Source organism: Gopherus flavomarginatus, chromosome 2 (genome assembly GCF_025201925.1).
Source record: "Gopherus flavomarginatus isolate rGopFla2 chromosome 2, rGopFla2.mat.asm, whole genome shotgun sequence".
NCBI classification, from domain to species: Eukaryota; Metazoa; Chordata; order Testudines; family Testudinidae; genus Gopherus; species Gopherus flavomarginatus.
In genome coordinates this window covers 292,285,948-292,307,375 of record NC_066618.1, presented here as the reverse complement: position 1 = coordinate 292,307,375, position 21,428 = coordinate 292,285,948, and the positions used below count along the sequence as shown (strand labels likewise).

The 21,428-nt window shown below is 38.7% G+C and overlaps 1 protein-coding gene across 14 annotated transcripts in view; it reads left to right on the top strand.

Annotated features, from left to right (window-relative positions):
- The window catches only part of PTK2 (protein tyrosine kinase 2), a 428,303-nt gene that overhangs the window by 212,451 nt on the left and 194,424 nt on the right, over positions 1-21,428 (top strand). For all 14 annotated transcript variants that reach the window (XM_050940664.1, XM_050940665.1, XM_050940661.1 and 11 more), the window contains 2 exons: positions 18,518-18,597; positions 19,922-19,984. In XM_050940664.1, coding sequence (XP_050796621.1) covers positions 18,518-18,597; positions 19,922-19,984 — 143 coding nt within the window. The remainder of the gene's footprint in view (positions 1-18,517; positions 18,598-19,921; positions 19,985-21,428) is intronic.

The following is a 21,428-nucleotide window of genomic DNA, read 5'->3' as shown; positions in this document are numbered from 1 at the left end:
ATGACAGTAGCGCAATGTTAATTCCAATTAATATGGGACTTTGTCAAGTCTAGCTTGCATCAGCTGTTAAATATTACCTGTTTTTCCCCCTATTTTATGTTTTTAAAGGTGCTAGATACAACATATTTGGAAACATAATTGTGTCTGTATGGACATTCATGTCGCATAGACAATATCCTTCATTTGTATTAAAGATCTTCAGCAAGATGAGTGTTGTGTTATTCTGGATACTAGATTAACTATATGAAATGTGTGTCAGGCAAGAAATGGAGCGATAGAGAGTCACACTGGTCTTGATGCTTATTTGAACTAGAAAAGAGAACTTCAATATGGGGGAGGGGAACAGTATAAAATTAGCAGTTAGCAGAGCATGTCCCGTAGGTTCAGTGCTATATGGTTCCCAAGTGTATAGTCCTACTTTATCAAAGATTTGAGAAGCAGCAGCATATATTACAGTGACATCTGGAGATCTGCCCACCCTGACAGAAGGGATAATTTTTAGCCATTCTGTCTCAAACAATACCTTGTCAAGAGTTGATTTTTTCCTAATCTCTAATGTCCTTATTATTAACATAGGGGTTTGTGAAATAAGTGAGGGATGTCAAAGATCAACTCCAATTAATATAGAGATTTGGACCTTGGAGGAGGAGGAGCAGCAGCAGCTGAGGGCAGATGGCAGATGAATGTTATTCTAATTCAGAATCTGTGCTTTTAACTCTGCTTAAAAAGACTGAGGCTTAAATTTGCCCTAATGTAGACTTGCTGCATGTAATGAATCTTGTATTAGATGGGCAATGGGGGAGGAGGCACATACATGTAGTGGAGAGGTAAAGACATCACGTTATAGAAGTTGTTGGTATAATAATTAAACAGCTCGTTAAAGTGGCTCCTGAAAAGTAAATTACTCATGATATTAGCAGCAGAGTATTTTTTAAGGAGACTGGACAAAATTAAGACTAATACCATAGATTTTTGCCTGAAATTTCTGCAGCCCAAGTATGTTAGGCTGGAATCTTGAGATACCAGCCATGCAGGATTTGAATGGGAGGCTACTGAGGATAATTAAAGGGGCTACACTCATTACTACCAATGAATTGGCATTTGTGGCCATGAAAAGGCAACGACCCCTTGGCCTATGACGTTTGTGTGGTATAAATGTAAATAATTCTATTGCAATGACTGCCTCACTATACATTCATTTAGCGCTTTCATCATTTTATGAAATGTCCAACGGTTGCCAGTAATACTACACGACAGATTAGGACGGAAAGCACAGCATATTTTGCAACTGAAACTATTACTGTTATTTATTTGTATTACTGTAGTACTGGGAGCCCTAGTCTTGAATCAGGACCCAGTTGTGCTAGGTACTGTACCAATTTAGAACAAAGTACAGCAAAAATTTTAGGACATAGGGCATAACTTCCCTATGTTGAGGTAAAATGGGGAGGAGAGGAGGAAAAGTACTTGCAGTAAAACCTTAGAGTTATGAACACCTCAGGAATGGAGGTTGTTCGTAACTCTGAACAAAAATTAGGGTGGGTCTTTCAAAATTTTACAACTGAACATTGACTTAATATGGCTTTGAAACTTTACTGTGCAGCAGAAAATTGCTGCTTTTAACCATCTTAATTATGAATGAAACAAGCACAGAAACAGTTTCCTTAGCTTGTCAAATATTTGTTAAACTTACCTTTATGTTTTTAATAGTTTACGTTTGACACAGTAATGTACTGTATTTACTTTTCTTTTAATTTTTTTGATCTCTGCTGCTGCTTTATTGCATATTTCCAGTCCCGAATGAGGTATGTGGTTGACCTGTCAGTTCGTAACTGTGATCTTTGTAACTGTGAGGTTCTGCTGTATGTCTCCTTGCAGTTAACTTGTTCTGTTAGCGGATGTCTACACTAGCGAACTTACAGCGGCTCAGCTGTACTGATGCAGCTGCTCCACTGTAAGATCGCTCGTGTAGCTACACTATGCCGATATGAGAGAGCTTTCCTGTCAACATCATAAAACAGGGGTAGGCAACCTATGGCACGGGTACCGAAGGCGGCACGGTAACTGATTTTCAGTGGCACTCACACTGCCTGAGTCCTGGCCACTGGCCCCGGGGGGCTCTGCATTTTAATCTAATTTTAAATGAAGCTTCTTAAACGTTTTTAAAACCTTATTTACTTTACATACGACAGTAGTTTAGTTATATATTATAGACTTATACAGGGCCGGCTCTAGCAATTTCGCCTCCCCAATCACGGCGGCATGCCGCGGGGGGCGCTCTGCCGCTCGCCTGTCCCGTCGCTCCGGTGGACCTCCCGCAGGCTTCCCTGCAGGGGGTCCAGTGGTCCCGTGGCTCCGGTGGACCTCCCGCACGTGTGCCTGCGTTTGCTCCACCGGAGCCGCGGGACCAGCAGACCCTCCGCAGGCACGCCTGCGGGAGCTCCACCGGAGCCGCCTGCCGCCCTCCTGGCAACCAGCAGAGCGCCCCCCGCGGCATGCCGCCCCAAGCATGCGCTTGGCGCGCTGTGGTCTGGAGCCGGCCCTGGACTTGTAGAAGGAGACCTTCTAAAAACATTAACATGTATTATTGGCATGCAAAACCTTAAATTAGAGTGAATAAATGAAGACTCAGCACACCACTTCTGAAAGGCTGCCGACCCTTGTCATAAAACCATCTCAATGAGTGGTGGTAGCTATGTCGGCAGGAGACACTCTCCCGCTGACATAATACGGTGCACGCTACCGCATACGCTGGCAAAACTTATGTCACTCAGAGATGTTTTTTACACATCCTGAGTGACATAAGTTTTGCCGACATAAATGATAGTGTAGACAGTAGATGAAAATGAGGTCAGCTGTTCAGACTGATATTAAAGTATCTGTAAAAGTACTCTGGAGTCCCCTACTATAAAATCAGAAATTTTAAGAATCAGGCAAACATACAAGGAAATTCATTGGGATTCTTAGGAATGTCATGCTCTCTGGTAAATGAGTGCCAAGCTCAGGGCAGAAACCCCAAGCTGGCTGTATGTTCTATAATTAGGTTTCACCCATCCAGTAAAAAGTGTGAACTCCTAAAGCACTATAGCAGCCTTACCATGGAGTCACAGACCATCCCCTTGGACATTCCAATCTATCTTGCCACCCAGGCAAGATGGACTATGTGATAGATGCTCACTTTATACCAAAAATCACAATATTCAGGTTACTCCCAGTCTCAGAGGACCAGTCACTCACCCCAGGTCAGTTGTACTCAGATTTCAGATCAAAGACAACTCCTGTAGCCAGTCCTGTAATAAACTAAGGATTTATTAACTAGGGAAAAGAAATGAGTTATTTACAAGGTTAAAAAAGGATATATATAAACACAAATGAGTTATAGTCTTAGATTTTAAAAGGTAATATAAGCTTCTATAATAAGCAGTTCTCTATGTCCTCTAGAGCTGACCCCTGCCAAGCAGCATGGGGATCTCTTGCTTATGTTTCAGAATCTTTTGCCTCAGAGCCCAGACTGCGTAAAAGATCGAGTTTCTCCTTGTCAGGGATTTTAATCCCGTCACCCCAGAATCCAGGATCATTGGACAAGCACTTCAGCATGTAACCTCTTCATGTGAGAGGGAAGCAATCAACTGAGTCATTGTTCCACAGTAGCCCATTTGGATTCAGTAGTCCTTCCTGATGGGCAGGAGATAATATGTTATGGAGTAAACTAATATTTCACACTTGGTAATGTATCTCTCCTGAGTGTGGGAGTTTATAATCTTAGCAAACATTTTTATGGTTACAGAGTAAACATATAAGCATTACCTTATAACATGGGATACAGATGATATAAGTAGGATTAATACATCCAGCATTCTTCAAGTATTCCATAAAGTCTAAATGCATTCTTTTAGCTCTAATATCTTTTTTAACAACGCTAACACAGACAAGCCAGACTAGTTTCCAATTATACATTTGTCCGTGTTCATTGAAGCCTAAGGATCTTGACATGAGCTGGCACCTGGTCTGCCAGTGTCACAGATGGCATCCAAGTAGTTGTGGGAAAGTGTAACATATATAAATAAAGGAAATTACTTTCTAAAAACAAAAGCGCCTACAACCCCTAAACTCCCTTACTTGCTTCCAGTCTTTCATGGCAAGGTACACTGTTAAAAAGCTAATGCTCTCAGTCCCTTTATTTGTACAAATATGAACTTTGACAGACTTAGTTGCACCATTTACTTAGCATATGCTTCTATTCTAGATTAAGATCTAACAGCAGAATCAAAGAAACACTGTATTTTGCTAGTATCAGAGGGGTAGCCATGTTAGTCTGGATCTGTAAAAAGCAACAAAGAGTCCTGTGGCACCTTATAGACTAACAGAAGTATTGGAGCATAAGCTTTCGTGGGTGAATAGCCACTTCGTCAGGCACATGTGCTTGTTTGTTACTGGTATACTCTGAAGATGAATAGACCACTTCGGTACATTTCATCTGGATACAAGAGAACGCTGGGCAGCCTCAGCAATAGTTTAGCTATTTTTGTCTGGGCTTTAGTGGTCATAATGTATATCAACAGTTATTGGGAATGGATCACAATTGCTAAAGTTCTGTGATTTTTTCTTTAACATTGATTTCACTTTAGCAGGAATCTGCAGTCTACCTTTGTAAAGTATTTTGACATCTTTGGATGAAAGACATTTTATAAAGACAAGTGTAGCTGTCTTCTTCTCTCACCCCTGCTTCTTTAAACTAATTTAGTTCTGATTTCTAGATTGCCTTGTATTTGTGGTGCAGAAAGATATTATTGTTATTGGTGTATGTTTTTTAAAATGCTGTGGTCTTGACTATTATAGCTGGATTTTAAACTTTCTATATACTCACTCAGGTATTCCTCTGCACGAAAAGCAGTTTCTCAAAACTGTGCTTGTAAGAAAGCAGTCTGGTATAAATGGGTCGTAGACACAGAAGTTTAGCAAGAAATAGATCACTTCTTATCTTTAAATCATCCCCGTGGAAAAATGGAGGATATTTCCTGTGAGAAATTTCTTGCTGACTTTGAACGTGGTTGGAAAGCCAGCGTAAAAGGCTGATCTAGATACTGGTCTATTGCACAGTTTGAGACAAAGTACTTGGTTCTAGACACTATCAAAGACTTTCTACAGTAATTTAGTTTGGAAACAGATAAAATCCAGTCAAACTATTGGATCATTTTATTGAACATTTGTTTTCTATATTATATATGCAAGAGTGAAATCAAAATAATAATGGCAGAATAGAAAGAAGTTGTTTTCTCAATTTTTTTTAATCCATAGATGGAATGGAGAAAAAGCTCATTACCTAAAGTAATTTTATTTCACTTTTATAAAATTCTCACTTCACTTGCAAACAGTGTTGCAAAGAGGATGATGTTTGTAGATGTCTGTCTGGAGTGAATATTTTCCCAAAATATTGTAGCTATGTAAAAATTGTATGTGGGAGAATAAAGCAGATGGCTTTTTAAAGTAGCAGCTGGTAGGTAAAATGTAACGTCTGTGTAAGATTTCTTCTTAGATCACGTATCATAGAGTGAGGCAACTCACTAATTTCTCAGTGTTCACAAACACAGACACTCCTCACCCTTCCAATTGTGATAACAAGTTTTGCCATATGGAATTTGCTAATCGGTTATAGTGCGAGAAATTTGACCATTATTTGATAATAAACCTTTAAAGTTTCAAAAGTGCCTAGTCAGCAACTTATTAGTGAAAGTAAAGAAAAAATGCTTGGATAGTGTCTGTCACCAAAAGTAAGAGTGATCCTGAAAAAAAAACTTTTCTGTGCATGTGCCTGGTTCCTGCTGGCCTGCAGTATGTGAAAAGATGCTATCTCATGGATCCCAGTTTGTCCACACTCTTGTACTCCTCTCTGCTTTAAGAGCTTATTTGATCATTTCCATTGCTCAAAGAAGGCTCTAAAGTCTTAAAGGCTGTTGTTACCCCAACTCACCCATTACAGCTTTTAAATTACTTGCTTTGACTTCCACTCAAACTAAGGACAGGTGATCTTGTAAATATTTTCAAGTTCTGTTTTCTCTTACCCACCCCTGCCTCTGTATCCTGCTTGAAGTAGGGATGGGAGTTATTCTACTGATAAGATGGGAAGCAGTAAAATAGAGTAAATGTTAGACATTTGCAATCTGGGACAGTGCATCAGGGAAGATATTCGTCATTCTTGGCTTCTTTTAGAGATCTAGTTTGGGGAGACAGTAAAGTTCCATGGCTAACCTGTGAGGTTGCTGCAAGTCCCAGGTGCTGGCAGGGCTGTGAGTGAGAAGGGGATATGGATGTCTAGGGTGATATGTTGTAGAGAAAGGGATATGGATGTCTTGGGTGATATGTTGTAGTGTAGCAGTGGGAAACGGGTGGAGGGGCAATGGCAGAGGAGAGAGAAAAGCCCTTCTAGGAGCTGGCTCCTTCATTCAGCAGAGTTGCAGCGTGTTTCCCATAAAAGCTTCTCTCCTACTTGCAAGAGATCTGGTTGATATAAGTGGAGCAGATGAGTGGAACATGCTGCTGGTAAGAGTAGGAGGCAAGTGACGGAAATTCTAAGAGAATAGTAGGACATGGCCATTTTAAATCTTTTAGAAACAATAGTGGCTTAGAATAATGTTGGATTTTGCAGGTTTTATTTTGTTTGAGAGAGAGAAAGAGAGAGAGTGTAGTCGTTTTATTATGTCCTTTGTATAGACAGGCAATCTTTTTGCCTCCTAGGTAAGTGAAAGGTTTTTTGTTTTAATTTGCTGTCTTTGAAAAGGAGTCACATTAATACTAGGCATCTGGCTTTTTGCATAGTGTATCCCTTCACTGGCAGTAGGCTAGGCATTGACTCCCAGCATTAGAGGGTTAACTGCTGTTGAACCATGGACTTCAGCTGTATCCTTGCTTGCCACTCTAACAGTGAGCAAACAGAACTACAGTTATTATTGTTTAAATTTATACTGTGTTAATATATGCCTAGAAGACTGAACCAATGGGGCTCCATTGTGCTAGGCACTATAGAAACATACTAAGTGACTTTCCCTTTTCCAAAGAGCTGACATCTTTTAGATTATAAAACTGAATACAAAAGATAAGCATAGTTCAGATAGAATTTTGAGGGAGGGATGCTTAGTTTTAGCATTACGTTTGCAGATAGAAAACTCATTTCTTGCTTCTTCCTTTAATCTTTTTTCAATATGTTTTTTTCTCTGCAAGTCCAGATAAGCATGTGCTGGTACAGTAGAATGCAGGTAGAGAAATGTGAAGAAAAAGGAACAATTTACTAGTGAAGTAGACTGATTAGATTAATTCAAATAAGATGTAACATATTTACAGTCCCTGTGCATATTTATTACTAGAACATTGTATTATAGATTTGTGGTGTTATAAACTTTGACTTCAGAGTCCTGCAGCAAATGCAGAATGTGTTGATCTTTATATGCTTGATTGCTAAGACCAGAGGCTCTGGAGCTTTTGAGGGGACTGCAAATTTCATTAATCTTATCCTTGCCAGAGCATCCTGTTTCAGAAGCATGATATAAATAAGTTAAGGTCATGTTGGTTTTGTTGGAGTGCTTTTAAGGTGACTTTTAATCAATGGGAATGTGTTAGAGCTGCTGTTTTGTTTATGTTTTTTACAAAATTAGAAGCTTTTCATGCATTTACATTAGTTATGTGGAAAGATTCTGGTACGTTAAGAAAATAGGAGCCCTTATATTTTATAAAGGTTATACCAGAAAATGTAATAAAGAAAGAGAGAGCATAATGATAGTATTTTACATTTTAATGGAGTACTCCTCTGCCTTTCCTCCACAGGGTTGGTTACCTTAGCTGATATCCCAGAGCTGAGGAGGAGGGTCTAAAGAGACTATTCTTGACTGGCGGAGGGAGGGAGGGTGGTGAGGAAAGTTACTTGGTTGTAATAGGAGGTTTTAAACAATAATGTTTCTGCAAATCAACATTCGCTTTTTCTCCTAACCTGCTTCTTTGGACTCTATGATAATTATAGTTTCACATGGCTTTAACTAATGGCATTTTTTAATAGTGTCAATATCTAGAAGGAGAGGAATGGTTGAGGGTAAAAATAAAAGTAAGGGGTAAAATTAAGAGAAATAAAATGAATGCTAGATATGAGGAAGAAAGTTATTGACAGGTGGTTTAGTCTATAAAACAGTCTCTGAAAGGAAGTGGTGGAAACTGTTGAGCTAAAACTATCACGACACCCATAAATTGTCTCTTGGTAATAATGATAACCATCATATAAAACTCCTCATGTTGTTATATCCTCCTAAATTTGCCAGTGCACCTTGCCTTGTGTATATGTGTCTTTTAACCTGCAAGTTTTTCAGGGCAGGGGACTGTCTTCATTTTTGTCTTGTTCAGCACTGAGCACATTGTCATCACTAAAAATATAATGAACAATAATAGATAAACAAAGCGTGAAAATATACTATAGGAAAAAATATTCCACCAGCCCTTGAGGGTTTGCATTAAATGACCCAATAAGTCTCTTCCATTTAACTTTGTTTCTTTCTATAGTGCAACACACAGCAGAGCTTTTGTTAGGTTCTTAGCTAGAGCTTTTTATAGACCTTCAGCACGTTTCCTGTCTTCGTCTTCCACCATCCCAAGGAAAGGAATCCATCAAAAAAAATCCAGTCAGATGAGAAAATTTCTTCTATTCATATTGGGTATTGGAAACAGAATGGAGAGAGTCATGTTTTCCTTTTGTATTTCTCTTGTTTTAAAGAAAGCTGTCTCCTGATAGTTTTTGGTGGGATAGGGTTGACAGCAGAGAGATTGAATGTGGGATTTCTACTGGGCAAGAGAAGAATGGTGATTGTTTCTATATTGTAGAAGGGGGCATCATAGATGGACATCTCTGCAGGGAGAGCAGGTATATCATCCTCGTCATATGTAGTTTACTGCTAGCTGGTGGGCATATAGATGCACTCCAGATCACGTTAAAGTCAGTGATAAGATTCCCATTGGATCAGAACCTTAGATTGTAAATTCTTTGGAACAAGGAACATCTCAATGTGTATTTTTGAAAAATGATGTAAATTTGCAGCACAACAGAAATTATTTTTAAGTAGCCCACTTAGAATGTGTTCATTATTGGCTGTTGTGTCCTTTACCTCAGGAGTTTAATCATATTCAGATTTGCCAAACATACCCTGCCTTTTCCCAAAGTTTTTTCTTTTCAGGTATTTTGCATCTTTGTTTCCTTTCTGTTTTTGTTCTCTCATTATTGTCTTTATGTTAAATTCAAATTGATGTTTTTTATAGGGAAATACACAGGTTCCCTCTTTGGTTCTAATGTATAAAATTGAATCTGTCTTAATCATAATGTCTGTTCAAATTTAAATGAAGACTTGTCCCTTTCTGTTTTCTTCTTTCCCTTCCTATTTAAGGTAGAACAACTCAGTGCCATCTTGCCTGCAATCTGTCAGTTTGTCTTGTTAGCTGAAATTCCTTCTTTGAATGCTGGTCCCTGTGTGTTTTCCACTGGATTATGCATGCACTCCATGCATCTGATACCACATGATTTTTGCTGGCAGTGTCCATTGGTATGCACCTGCACCCTTCATTTGCTTGTGTGCCAAACCAACGGCATAAGGGGCAGAGTCTCCATTCCTATTGGACCCAGTCCTTACAAGGGAGATTCTGACACCATTGATCCATTAACTCTGAGAAAAATCAGTCCCTCACGCCATCTACAAATTGATGTATTTCAGCATCAACATTACCAACAGCACTACCATTAGAACTGGAGACTACTCTTTCTGGGAATCTGACATCAGGAAGGGACCAACATCACCTTCGCCCAGAGCTGTGAGCCCAGATAGCAGATCCAGAATCTCCTGGGCCAATTCATGACCTTATAAAATTGTGTACCACACTCAGGACTGTTGGTACCCTATGCCTTGGGTCCTCCTCTACCTTCTCCTCCCACTGGCCTTACGGTGACCATGGGACTCATACATGCAATATCATGAATTAGTAAGGTCTCATATAGTCCCTTCCCTCCCAGAGATCTGCCAGAGCTCCCCGCAAGGAGCCCATGGGAGAGAAGGAGGAAGAGCCAGATCCAGGAGTACTGCTGGTGCCAACAGGAGTATCATCATCATCATCTTTTGATAAGGCAGTTGTTTCATCCTCACTTTATCTGCCAAATGACCACAAACAAGTTTCAGGAAATATTAAATAGTGTTGCAAACCCTCCATATTCTTTTGGAGGAAATCGAAGAGACACCTCACAGACTCTTTGATGTCTTACAGAGTGTGGGACCTATTAGAGTGGCACTCCCCATGAATGAAGCCATCCTAAAGCCTGCCAAAGTCATGTGGCATACTCAGCCACCTGTGCGCTTACTCCCAAGAGGGCAGAAAGGGTATTTTGTCCCAGTCAAGGAAGCAGAATTTTTGTTCACACATGCTGCCCCAAACTCTTCAGTAGTTCGAGCTGCTAACTGAACGTAGTAGGCAACAGCACACAGGGTCTGCATCTTCAGATAAAGAGGCTAAATGTTTGGATCTCCTCAGAAGGAAGGTGATTACATCAACCAGCCTCAATTCCAAATAGCCAATTGTGAGAACTTGCTTTCAAAGTATGATTATGCCAACAACTCTGAATTTTCAGGATTCAGAAACAAGCTTCCTTAGGATAGTGCACAAATTCAGGCCCTTATTGAGGAGGGTAGAACATCCCTCCAGTAGATGCAGCTGAAACAGACTCAGGGTCAGTGGTGGCTGCTATCATTATGAATCACAAATCCTGACTTTTCTCCTTGGGATTCCCCAAAGAAGTTCAACCAACTATTGATGAGAATAATTTATTAAACGAAAAGACTGAAGAGTCGTTACGCTAACTGAAAGCTCTAGAGCAGCTTTCCACTCCTTTGGGATATGTGCACCAGCACCAAAGAGGAATTATCACAGGCACCCTTATAAGTCTAGATCATCACCACAACTGCTCCTACAGCCAAAGAGGATATGAACCACTATGAAAGTAACAGGATGCAGAGAAACAGAGAACGCTTCTCCTTCCAGCCACAACCTCCTGTCAAGAATACTTCTGATGGAACCTCGAAAAGCTGCGAACTAACCTAGGTACCATGTCCTTCCACCTCTGAAATTCAATTTGGTGGCCATTTTTTCTATATGTGAAAAATGATAACAGACAAATGGGTTCTCAATATCATTTGTTTTTGCTACACCATAGAGTTCTCCTCCCCCTACAAAACTCCCTTCCCTGTCCTTTTTCAGGAACCAATCTCATGAGGTGATACTCGTTCAAGAGATAGAATCTCTACTTCAGTGGGGAGCCATAAAGCTGATACTACCTCAACATCAGAGAAAGAGATTCTATTCCATATATTTCCTTATCCCCAATACAAAGGCAGGATGGAGACCCATCTTAGACTTCTAGCAACTCAGCACCTATGTCCACAGACTGAGATTCAAGATGGTCACTGTGGTATACATAATTCTGTCCCTAAACAGAGACGACTGGTTCATGGCTCTCTACCTGAAAGAAGCCTGTTTTCATATGGACATCCACCCCATCACAGGAGATTTCTGAGGTTCACTATAGGTCGAAACCATTATCGATACAGGGTGCTCCTCTTTGGACTAGCAACAGTACCTCTGGTGTTTATGAAGTTTCTTTCAGTAGTGGCAGCATGCTTTCAATGCCATGGCCCAACAGTCTTTCATTACCTAGATAAGTGGCTGTTGACAGGGAAATTTCATCAGGAGGAACTGACTTCAACCTCATCTTTACTCAGTCTTCAGTTTCATTGGGAATTTGTGCAAACACAGAGAAGTTCATTTTAGTTCAAAAGAAGAGCATTGAATTTATTGGAGCAATTCTGGACATTCTGGAATGTATTGGAGCAATTCTTACCTGTCTTTGGACAGATTCTAATCAATGAACAGTTTATTTAGTCAACTCCGAAAGACCGAACAGGTGTCAGTTCATTCATGCTTTATCCTCCTGGGTCACATGGCATCCTGTACCTATGTCCCATCTTTCACGAGAGTTCAGCTTCACCGTCTACAGGCTTAGCTTCGGACAGCATAAGTGCCAAACATACACAATATGGACAAGTTAGTCACATTCTCACTCCCACCCCTGAATGTGGGGCTCTCTAGCTTGATGGAAGAGCAGGTAACATGTATGCATGGCAGTTCCTTTCTCTCAGTCCACCCACCAGTTGTGCTGGTAGTATGTCAGCTTTCAGGAAGTAACTCACAGCATGTCTTATATTAATTTAGATGAATATCTGGGCCCAAAGAGTCAAAGATATTAACATAACTCAATAACTGCCCAATATTAAACAGGACTCCGCGTTTGATATACCTGAGCAGCATGGCAAACGCACTGTTAAAAATCATTTTTACCATTTATTAAAGATGTAGAAAACAAAGGAAAATCCACTAAAGCATTTGAAAAGTGAAGTATTAAATAAGGCTTAATTTTTACAACATTCCTCATTCTCTTTCCTATTAGCTGGAGAAAGTTTTTAGAAAGAAACTCCCTTATTTGACAGTCTGTTAGATGGTATTAAAGATGGTAATGACCATCCTTTTGAGGAAAAGAGACCAAGTTAGTTGAGGTGGGCTAAAGCTGTCATTGCTGCTGTTAAAGTCTGATCCTGTTTCTTAGAAAACAAAACAAGACAAACACACAAAATAGGAGAGAAAAGAACAGCAATGATTAGAAAATGCAGTTTCTGTCTCTGTTGTTGACTTTTATGTGCCATCTCACTGCTGCAAAAACACAGGTACCATGCACAGTCTTACCAGCCACTCTGAAACCTGGCAAACTTGCATCAGCATCAAGCTATTTAAGGCATTGCATTTAGTTTCCTTTTTCTGGTCACAGGCTTACAGCAGTGTTGCAATACAGTCTTGGCCAAGTAAGCCAGACTCTTATTAGATAGAAGGAAAAAAGAGAGGGATAGGAAAGAAAAGAAATAATATGGAGAAGGAAGAGAGTGTGTGTGTGTGTGTGTGTGTGTGTGTGTGTGTGTGTGTGTGTGTGTGTGTGTGTGTGTGTGTGTGTGTGTGTGTGTGTGTGTGTGTGTGTGTGTGTGTGTGTGTGTGTGTGTCATAAACAGATAGCTAAGGGTTAATGTCTCTTTCACCTGAAGCACCTGACCAGAGGACCAATCAGGAAACCGGATTTTTTCAACTTTGGGTGGAGGGAATTTTGTGTCTGAGGTCTTTGTTTTCTGTCTGCCTGCTTTCTCTGAGCTTTGGAGAAGTAGTTTCTGCTTTCTAATCTTCTGTTTCTAAGTGTAAGGACAAAGAGATCAGATAGTAAGTTATATGGTTTCTTTTCTTTGGTATTTGCATGAATATAAGTGCTGGAGTGCTTTGATTTGTATTCTTTTTGAATAAGGCTGTTTATTCAATATTCTTTTAAGCAATTGACCCTGTATTTTGTCACCTTAATACAGAGAGACCATTTGTATGTATTTTTTCTTTCTTTTTTATATAAAGCTTTCTTTTAAGACCTGTTGGAGTTTTTCTTTACTTCAGGGAAATTGAGTCTGTACTCACCAGGGAATTGGTGGGAGGAAGAAATCAGGGGGAGATCTGTGTGTGTTGGATTTGCTAGCCTGATTTTACATTCCCTCTGGGTGAAGAGGAAAGTGCTTTTGTTTCCAGGACTGGGAACGGAGAGGGGGAGTCACTCTGTTTGGATTCCCAGAGCTTGTATCTGTGTATCTCTCCAGGAGCACCTGGAGGGAGGAAGGGAAAAAGGATTATTTCCCTTTGTTGTGAGACTCAAGGGATTTGGGTCTTGGGGTCCCCAGGGAAGGTTTTCCAGGGGGACCAGAGTGCCCCAAAACACTCTAATTTTTTGGGTGGTGGCAGCAAGTACCAGGTCCAAGCTGGTAGCTAAGCTTGGAGGTTTTCATGCTAACCCCCATATTTTGGACGCTAAGGTCCAAATCTGGGACTAAAGGTATGATAGTGTGTGTGTGTTGGAGAGAGGGGTATATGGTCTGGTTAGGACAATCCTTAGGAACAGGATGCAGAAAGGCCAAGATCCCAGGAGATAATAGGGGTGTCAGCCACAATGGTGAAACTCTCTCTGTCCTCCTCTTTGAAGGAGGCAGTTCTGCAGTAGCCTCCATCTGTATTTTTCCCCCAATGTCTCTTCTTTTTTTTGTAAGAACCCCAAAAGGGCATGTTGGACAGAATAGCCCAATTCTCTCATTATTTTGTATACCTAATTCCCAAAACACCAACTTTGATTCTTCAGACTCACACTGTCTTGTTTACTAGGCAAGATCTTAAGAATCTTTGAAAATTATATCAGTAGGCCTTTCTGTTTGCATGAATGCAGTCTTTTTGTCTCTTTCTTACAACTTTTTCCATCAGCATTGATGATTATAGGTTATTATGACACTTCATGAACTTTCACTTAATTTTTACAGTTGAACTCACAATTAGGGTGAATTTGTAAGCCTGATTATCACAACAGTCTACATGGGAAAAGTTAAGCCAAATTAACTCAAGGTTTGACTTTAAAGCACATTGCTTTTGAATAAACGTCCCTATGAGGTTAAAAGTGGTCTTAGTTTGCTTTAGCTTAACTCACTTCCTGATGAGAGCATTCACACAAGGGTTTAATGCACTTTAACTAATGCATTTTAAATTCACACCTTCTGTTAATTTACGTACCTTTCATGAGTGTCCCCAAGTAGACATGCCTTCAGAGAACAGCAGGCGTCATTCAGTTCTGTCCAGTTCTTATCTATAGATGCTGCAGAGACCACATGTGGTAATAATGTGGGTAGTTGAGTTTCAGATCCTGGTTTAAATGAAATGGGTGGTGCTGAAGTTTTCAGTGATAGGTGCTTAACTTTAGCATTTACATCCCTGTTGGTCTACCAGAGTCCAAATCTAACTTTCTAATTAGGTTCATTTACTGTGCCCATCACCATAGCATCCAGTAACACCCCAGGTTTACAAATAAACAAGGGCCTTATCTATGCAAAGCTTTCTTTCTGAAAAATATCCTACCACTGCTAATACAGGGGCAGCTCCACCTGAAGTAAAAAAAAAAAAAAAAAAGCAAAAGTTTTAGTGTGGACAAAGGGCCGCTAGTGTGTTACCACCATGTCATGTAGACTAGATGTGAGTAGTTTTAAATGACAACAGTACTTAACTCCAAGAGCTGTCTTGTCCACCCTAGCGTTCCCACCATTGCTACTGCTAGTGGGACTACAGTGATGTGAAAAATTTCAGGAAATGCTTAGTGTATACACAGCCTGTGAAACTAGCACCTGTTGTGAGGTTTTCTTTTCCATTCCTCCCCAGAGGGTAAAGAGGTAGAAGGTGTGTGCATGCTTATCTGTTGAAAGCTAATGTGCTCCATGTTGCTTAGTAGAAAAGCAAGATTGAAGGAGCGAGCTACATTTGAACTGGAAAATAGTGAAGTTTATTGTCATTCAAATTTCCTGAGAGAGTGAATTCCACAGTCCAGGCCCAGCCTAGGATTACGATACATCCGGATTTTACCGGACATTGTCTCTTTTTGGAGGCTCCATCGTCTGTCCAGATGGATTTTTCAAATAACAGGAAATGTCCAGGATTTTTGAAGAGTAGACATTGCAGCTCAGAAAGAGCCTGTTGGTCCACTTCCTGACTGGTCCCTCCCCTAGCTCCGCAGCTGATGAGTCCATTCCCCTGCAGCCGCCACTGCTGTATCTTGTCCACCCAGGCACCACCTCCCAGCCCTGGGGAGGGCGGGGGGTCCTACAGGGAGGCGCTGACTGACAGCTGTCACTGCGTCCTGGACTTGTGCCTGCCACCGTAACAGGGAGTGACCTGCCCCCCACCTCCAATGAGTACCCCCACTGCAAGGTATCCCCTGCAGCAGCCCCAATTGTACTCTCTTCCAGCTCCCCCTCCCCGACCCTGGCAGAATCCTCTTTTTGGGAACCTGAAATATGGTAACCCTAGTCCCACTCAACCATCCACCTGAGAAAAGTGTCTCCTGCACACACGTTTGTCTCTTGGTGTAGACAGCTTCATTTTTCCTAATTGTTGTAGAGCTATTGAGGGTAGGTGAGAGAGTTTTATAGTTAATCCGGACTCAGATTTAGAGGCTTTAGAATTCACTGTTGCAGCAAGCTCTTTGCAGTGTTTTTCTTTGCCTCCCAGCATACTCTGTCTTGTTAAGGTTGAACTTCAGCCATTGATAAATTTTGAATGGGTGCTTTTTAATCAAACCAGAATTATACGTAAGTATTTCTTAAGGTTTAACCGCTAATGAACTCTCTTTCACATAATTAGGTCCATGATGTTGAAGTCCCTTTGTGGGAAATCTGCTTCCTAGTTACATTAATAGTTTTATTATGCAAATGAGTTGAATAATACATCTGCCACACCTTAATGATATGTACAAATACGTCACCACTTCATAGTGTAGAATTTGTATTACATCAGTGATGTGACAAACAGTTGGTAGCTTTGAATAAGGGGATAAAACAGAGAGAGAATTCCATAAAGTATTTAAAAGTAAACATAATTGTATAATCTTGGCAAATGTATAGATTATGTTGATTTTATAATGTTGCTTCAGCTGATACGTGCTTTCACAGAAGAGTAGAATGTCAAACTCCATAAGTTTCACCATTTGTCATCTTCAAACGAGTTAAATTACAGTACTTAATCTTGAAGAAAATACTGTAATAGACAATTATCCTTGGCTCATGTATGATTATTTTTGTATTGAAACATCAGCATGTAAAAGATGGGATATTGTTCACTTAGAGCAATACATGTTTATCAGGTTAATGCAGTATGATGTGTTTTACAGTAGCTTAATGGATTTCCTTGTGCTTTTTAATTAATAGCATAATAAATTCTGACTTCTGGGAAATGCATCACTGAAAGATTTTACAACCTTTGTAATGACCAGATAACTTTAAGTCCATATTTCTTTACAGAAGTCAGATACACTTTTACAAATTATAGTTCAGAAGAACTAGATAGACTTCACATTCTTCTACATATCTAAGATTTTGTATCTCTAAAATGTAAGCATTTTGAAGATGTGAAGCACTATCAATTCTAAGATTAATAATTCATTCTTCATATAAACTTCTCAATTTGTGCTATAATTCATTGTGTGTGCATTGCGTGCACATATACATAAATTTATATTGACAAACCATCCTTCAGGGTAACAGAGCTATTTACACTTTTGATGTTAAAATCTCTTCCTGATATTATGTGGTTAGTATTTGTTAGAGTTATACTGAGAAGGATTAAGAGTTTTTTGTTTTGTCAAAATATTGAGCACTTGAGCAGTTCAGACCTAAGAGGCTTTTCTCTGACATTGCTGAAACAATCACTGTAATTCACATTCTCATCTTACAAAATCCATAAAGGTGTCTGTTTTTCCAGAGCTGTTTTCAGTGATCAAGTTGCTGCTTCTTTCCTTGTTGGAATTTTTTAAAAAGAGAATTTCATAGTAGTACGATTTTCAAATATTTTTTTCTCTCCATAGCTGGAAGGTTTGGCTCCTCACACTTCATAGTGTCTTAATGTTTGATCTGCAGAGAATTCATACTGATTTTGTGAGATGACAGTTTTTGCATATCAACAGACCATGGCATCACAGTAATAGGATTGTGAACTGATTACAAAATTAAATGCAATCAGCTGTGAAAATAAAAGTTCATATTCACTTTTATTTAAAATGTGTGTCTTTAAAGAATACCTTTCACGTTGGAATAAGCCAAAACATCATTTACACAAAAAAATCTTGGGCAGTAATTTTTTGTGTTCTATTCTTTTTTATGAAAGATGTGTATTTCTTTGTGTGAATGGTGTTTGTATATAGTTGGTATATTCCAGTATAAAAAGCATTCTTTAAAAATTAAACTTGGCTGACAGTGTACTGAATGTATAGGTGATCATACGCTGATGCTACTTATTATTTCAAATATTTCTTTACACAGATGTTGTGGGTCAAATTTTCGCAACTCTCTACATGTTTATTACCCATAATAAGCAGGCATATGTGTCTAGTGTACATGCATAGTTACCGTGATTGCACATGCAAAATTACAAGGCATGCATGTGTATCACAATTGAGCGTGTGCAGTCACGTTAATTGTGAGCTCAAATGTCACAGCTATGACATCCAGGCTCCCTGTGACTATTTTGCTTCAAATTAGTAAAGTTTAATGTAGGTAACAGAGACAGAGATGTGGCAAATTGCATCAAAATTGGTGTTGAAAGAGAGTGCCTACAGGCATTCAGCTCATATATGCATATGAAAAACATAAGAATAGGTTTTTTTCTGTTTATACACTATGATAGTCTGATCCCCCCCCCCAACATTATTTACTCCTAAAATACACATATCCAAAGTTGCTTGGATAATATTCAAGCATATAGTTAATATGATGGATGAACGAAACAACCTTCAGTAGCATTGACGTTATGCTTATATGACACAAAACTACTTATTTTACCATAGGTGAAAAATGATTATATGTTAGAAATAGCAGATCAAGTGGACCAGGAAATTGCTTTGAAGCTAGGTTGCCTTGAAATCCGGTAAGTTGAAAACTGCACATTTTGTTTCTGATATACTGTATACATTCATTTTGAAGCTGCTTTTAATTCGTATTTTTCTTGATTCTCTTACCACTATAAATTAGTAAAATATTGTTAGGAATTATGAAAACTAATTTATCATTTCAAAGAAAAAATTATCAGAATATATTGTAACTAATTCCTAATGGTTTGTAAATTACAGATTAATTTTACAGATCAATTAACTGTCTTTTTATATTGATTTTATTTGTTCCATATTAGCAACTAAACAGTTCGAAGGCCTAAAGATTAAACTGGAATATTCAAAAGAAAATAAGTCTGAAGTGCATTTGCTAACAGATAGTGTCACTTCCTCATTTTTCTATTAATAATACAGATGAAGAATTCGTTAAAAATAAAACACTGCTGCTTTTTCTCTCTGCATTTGATGTTGAAGATTTTTAACATGCTAATTTAAGAATGCAAAATATTTTTCCAGAACAAAGTTTCTGAAAAGAAAAATGAACTGATTTTGTGAGCTGCACTGATATTTTGTGTAGCCTTTTCATTTCCAGCTGATAAACATAAACGCTTGAGATACTCAGTGTATGTTTACCACATTGAGAATCTTGAAACAGTCACTCCTTAAACCTTTTGAAATATATTTTTGCTGTTTTATGGAGAATCTCAGGGCTAAGATACCAGTAATTGCTTTAGTTCTGCTTTTGTCTTGCAGAGCAAGACTATGACAGTAACAAGATCATTAAGACATGAATGGCAAATCAAGTGTTGTAGAGCAAAGGAAAAAAATGCAGGTTGAACAGTAATTTTCAGAGTTTAAACAAGATTAGGACTACCACTAGAAACAGGAATACCAATAATGAGGATGTGGCACTTGGGTATTGTGGGTAAGGGCTTGAAGTGTTTTCTCTAGCCTTAGTGGCAGTCTTGGAAGAAGGGAAAATTCTATTTATCTTTTTTTAGAAAATGTAACGGATATAACAACCCACTATCCTGGGCACTTTTCACTCAGACAGCTTCTACTCTCCAGTATTTTTGCAAGCACATCGTGGCTGTCTGTTTGTCTTCATACTCATCATGGTGCTACTAGTATTATGTTATTAGTATAGCATTCTGGGATGTCTTGTGCATGAAAAATACTTTAATCAACTAAAGTCTACTCTGGTGTAGTAGTGTAATAGTATGTCAGTGAACACATATTTAAAGTCAGGCTGCAAATGTGTTTTCAGTGGTAGGTCTCTGAAAGCTCTGAATGCACTTATTGTAGATTTAAGGTGGTTCATCCAATAATTATTGCTTGCAAATATTTTTTCCCTGACTTTAGGAGATCCTACTGGGAGATGAGGGGCAATGCACTAGAAAAGAAGTCCAACTATGAAGTTTTAGAGTAAGTATTGCATTTCAGTTTGAGCTTTGAGCTGTTGCTTGTACAGGAAAATGAAGACTAGTTTAGTGAGAAGGCAGCACTGCTGCCATTTTTTGTAGTGAGGTCACAATAGTAAGACTGTTATTTTTATCTAGACATAACATTTTATCTAAAATAAAGTGTGAAATCTTCAAGCCTGATAAAAATTCAGACCTTTGAGTCTATAGAGGTGATGAGAGCTCATTTACCGCTGTATGACTAAGACAGATTGGCTTGTTAACCGTTTAAACTTGCTGATTTGTAGTACCATAGGTTTCAGTCGTCTATCTGTATTCTGTTAGTGCTTGTGGGATAAGCTAGTCTAGTCCTACAAATTTAACAATTCTTTGTACAAAAATGGATTTTCTGTGTATAATTAAATTAATCAGTCACAGGACTAATTTACACAGAGTTCTTTAATTACTTATCTGATACTTGAAATTTAAAATCTGAGGATTTATTTTCCCTTGGCTTCTGCTAAGTGTGTTTTACTGAGTTATGATCTTGAGGTCAATAAACATATAGTGTGTCCACCACATATTCCAAAACTTAAAACATCCAAGAAGCATCCTGATAGCAAATCTAATTTGTAGACTTAATCATACTGTATAGTAGATGGCTTCAATCCAAATGTGAACAGAGTGCTTGAGAAGCTTTTTATTCAATTCCAAAGGAGACAATTGATGTTTGTTACAACTCTGTTAAGGGTCAATTTTGTTTTCATTAGCTTCAGTGGAATAATGTATCAACAAATGCTCTAACTAGTTGTTATGCTTTGCTGCTAAAATCCTTGTGGGATAGACAAGACAGGGTGTATTGCATAAACAAGCTTAGGTTAACAGCTCAGGGAAGCTAGAAAAGTTTCAGCTTTCCAGTTTTTATTTTAAAATAAAATAAGATAAAGTGAGCTAATTCAGATAAAAGTTTGGTACTTGATCATATGAAGGTAGGGTAGAAGATTCTTTTAAGGGCAATTAAATTGTTGTTTAGGACTCATGAGGAAATATACTGTTTTTGTTTGCTTGTTTTTAAACAAGTTAAAAAATAACTTCCAGCAGTTATATCCAGTTGATATGAGAATAGATGCTCCACTGTTAAGTAACCTTCTTTCAAGGGACATATGCCAGGGAAAGCAGGCTATGCTGTGAACAAGACTGCAAGGACATTAGTTCCAATAATGCAGTGGCAGAGATCTAACCATACTGAACACATAATTTGGAGTCAAGAATTCCTGGGTTCCAAACTCAGCTCTGCCTGAATATTATGATGATTTATTATTAAAATATGTGTCTCATTATTTTCAAGGACTTTGTTCTATTTGTGTAGAAAATGTTATACTAATACATATCAAACATACTTAAATATATATATAAATAACAGAAGTATGTGTGCAGTACATACATGTTAAATGTAATATTTAGGGCTG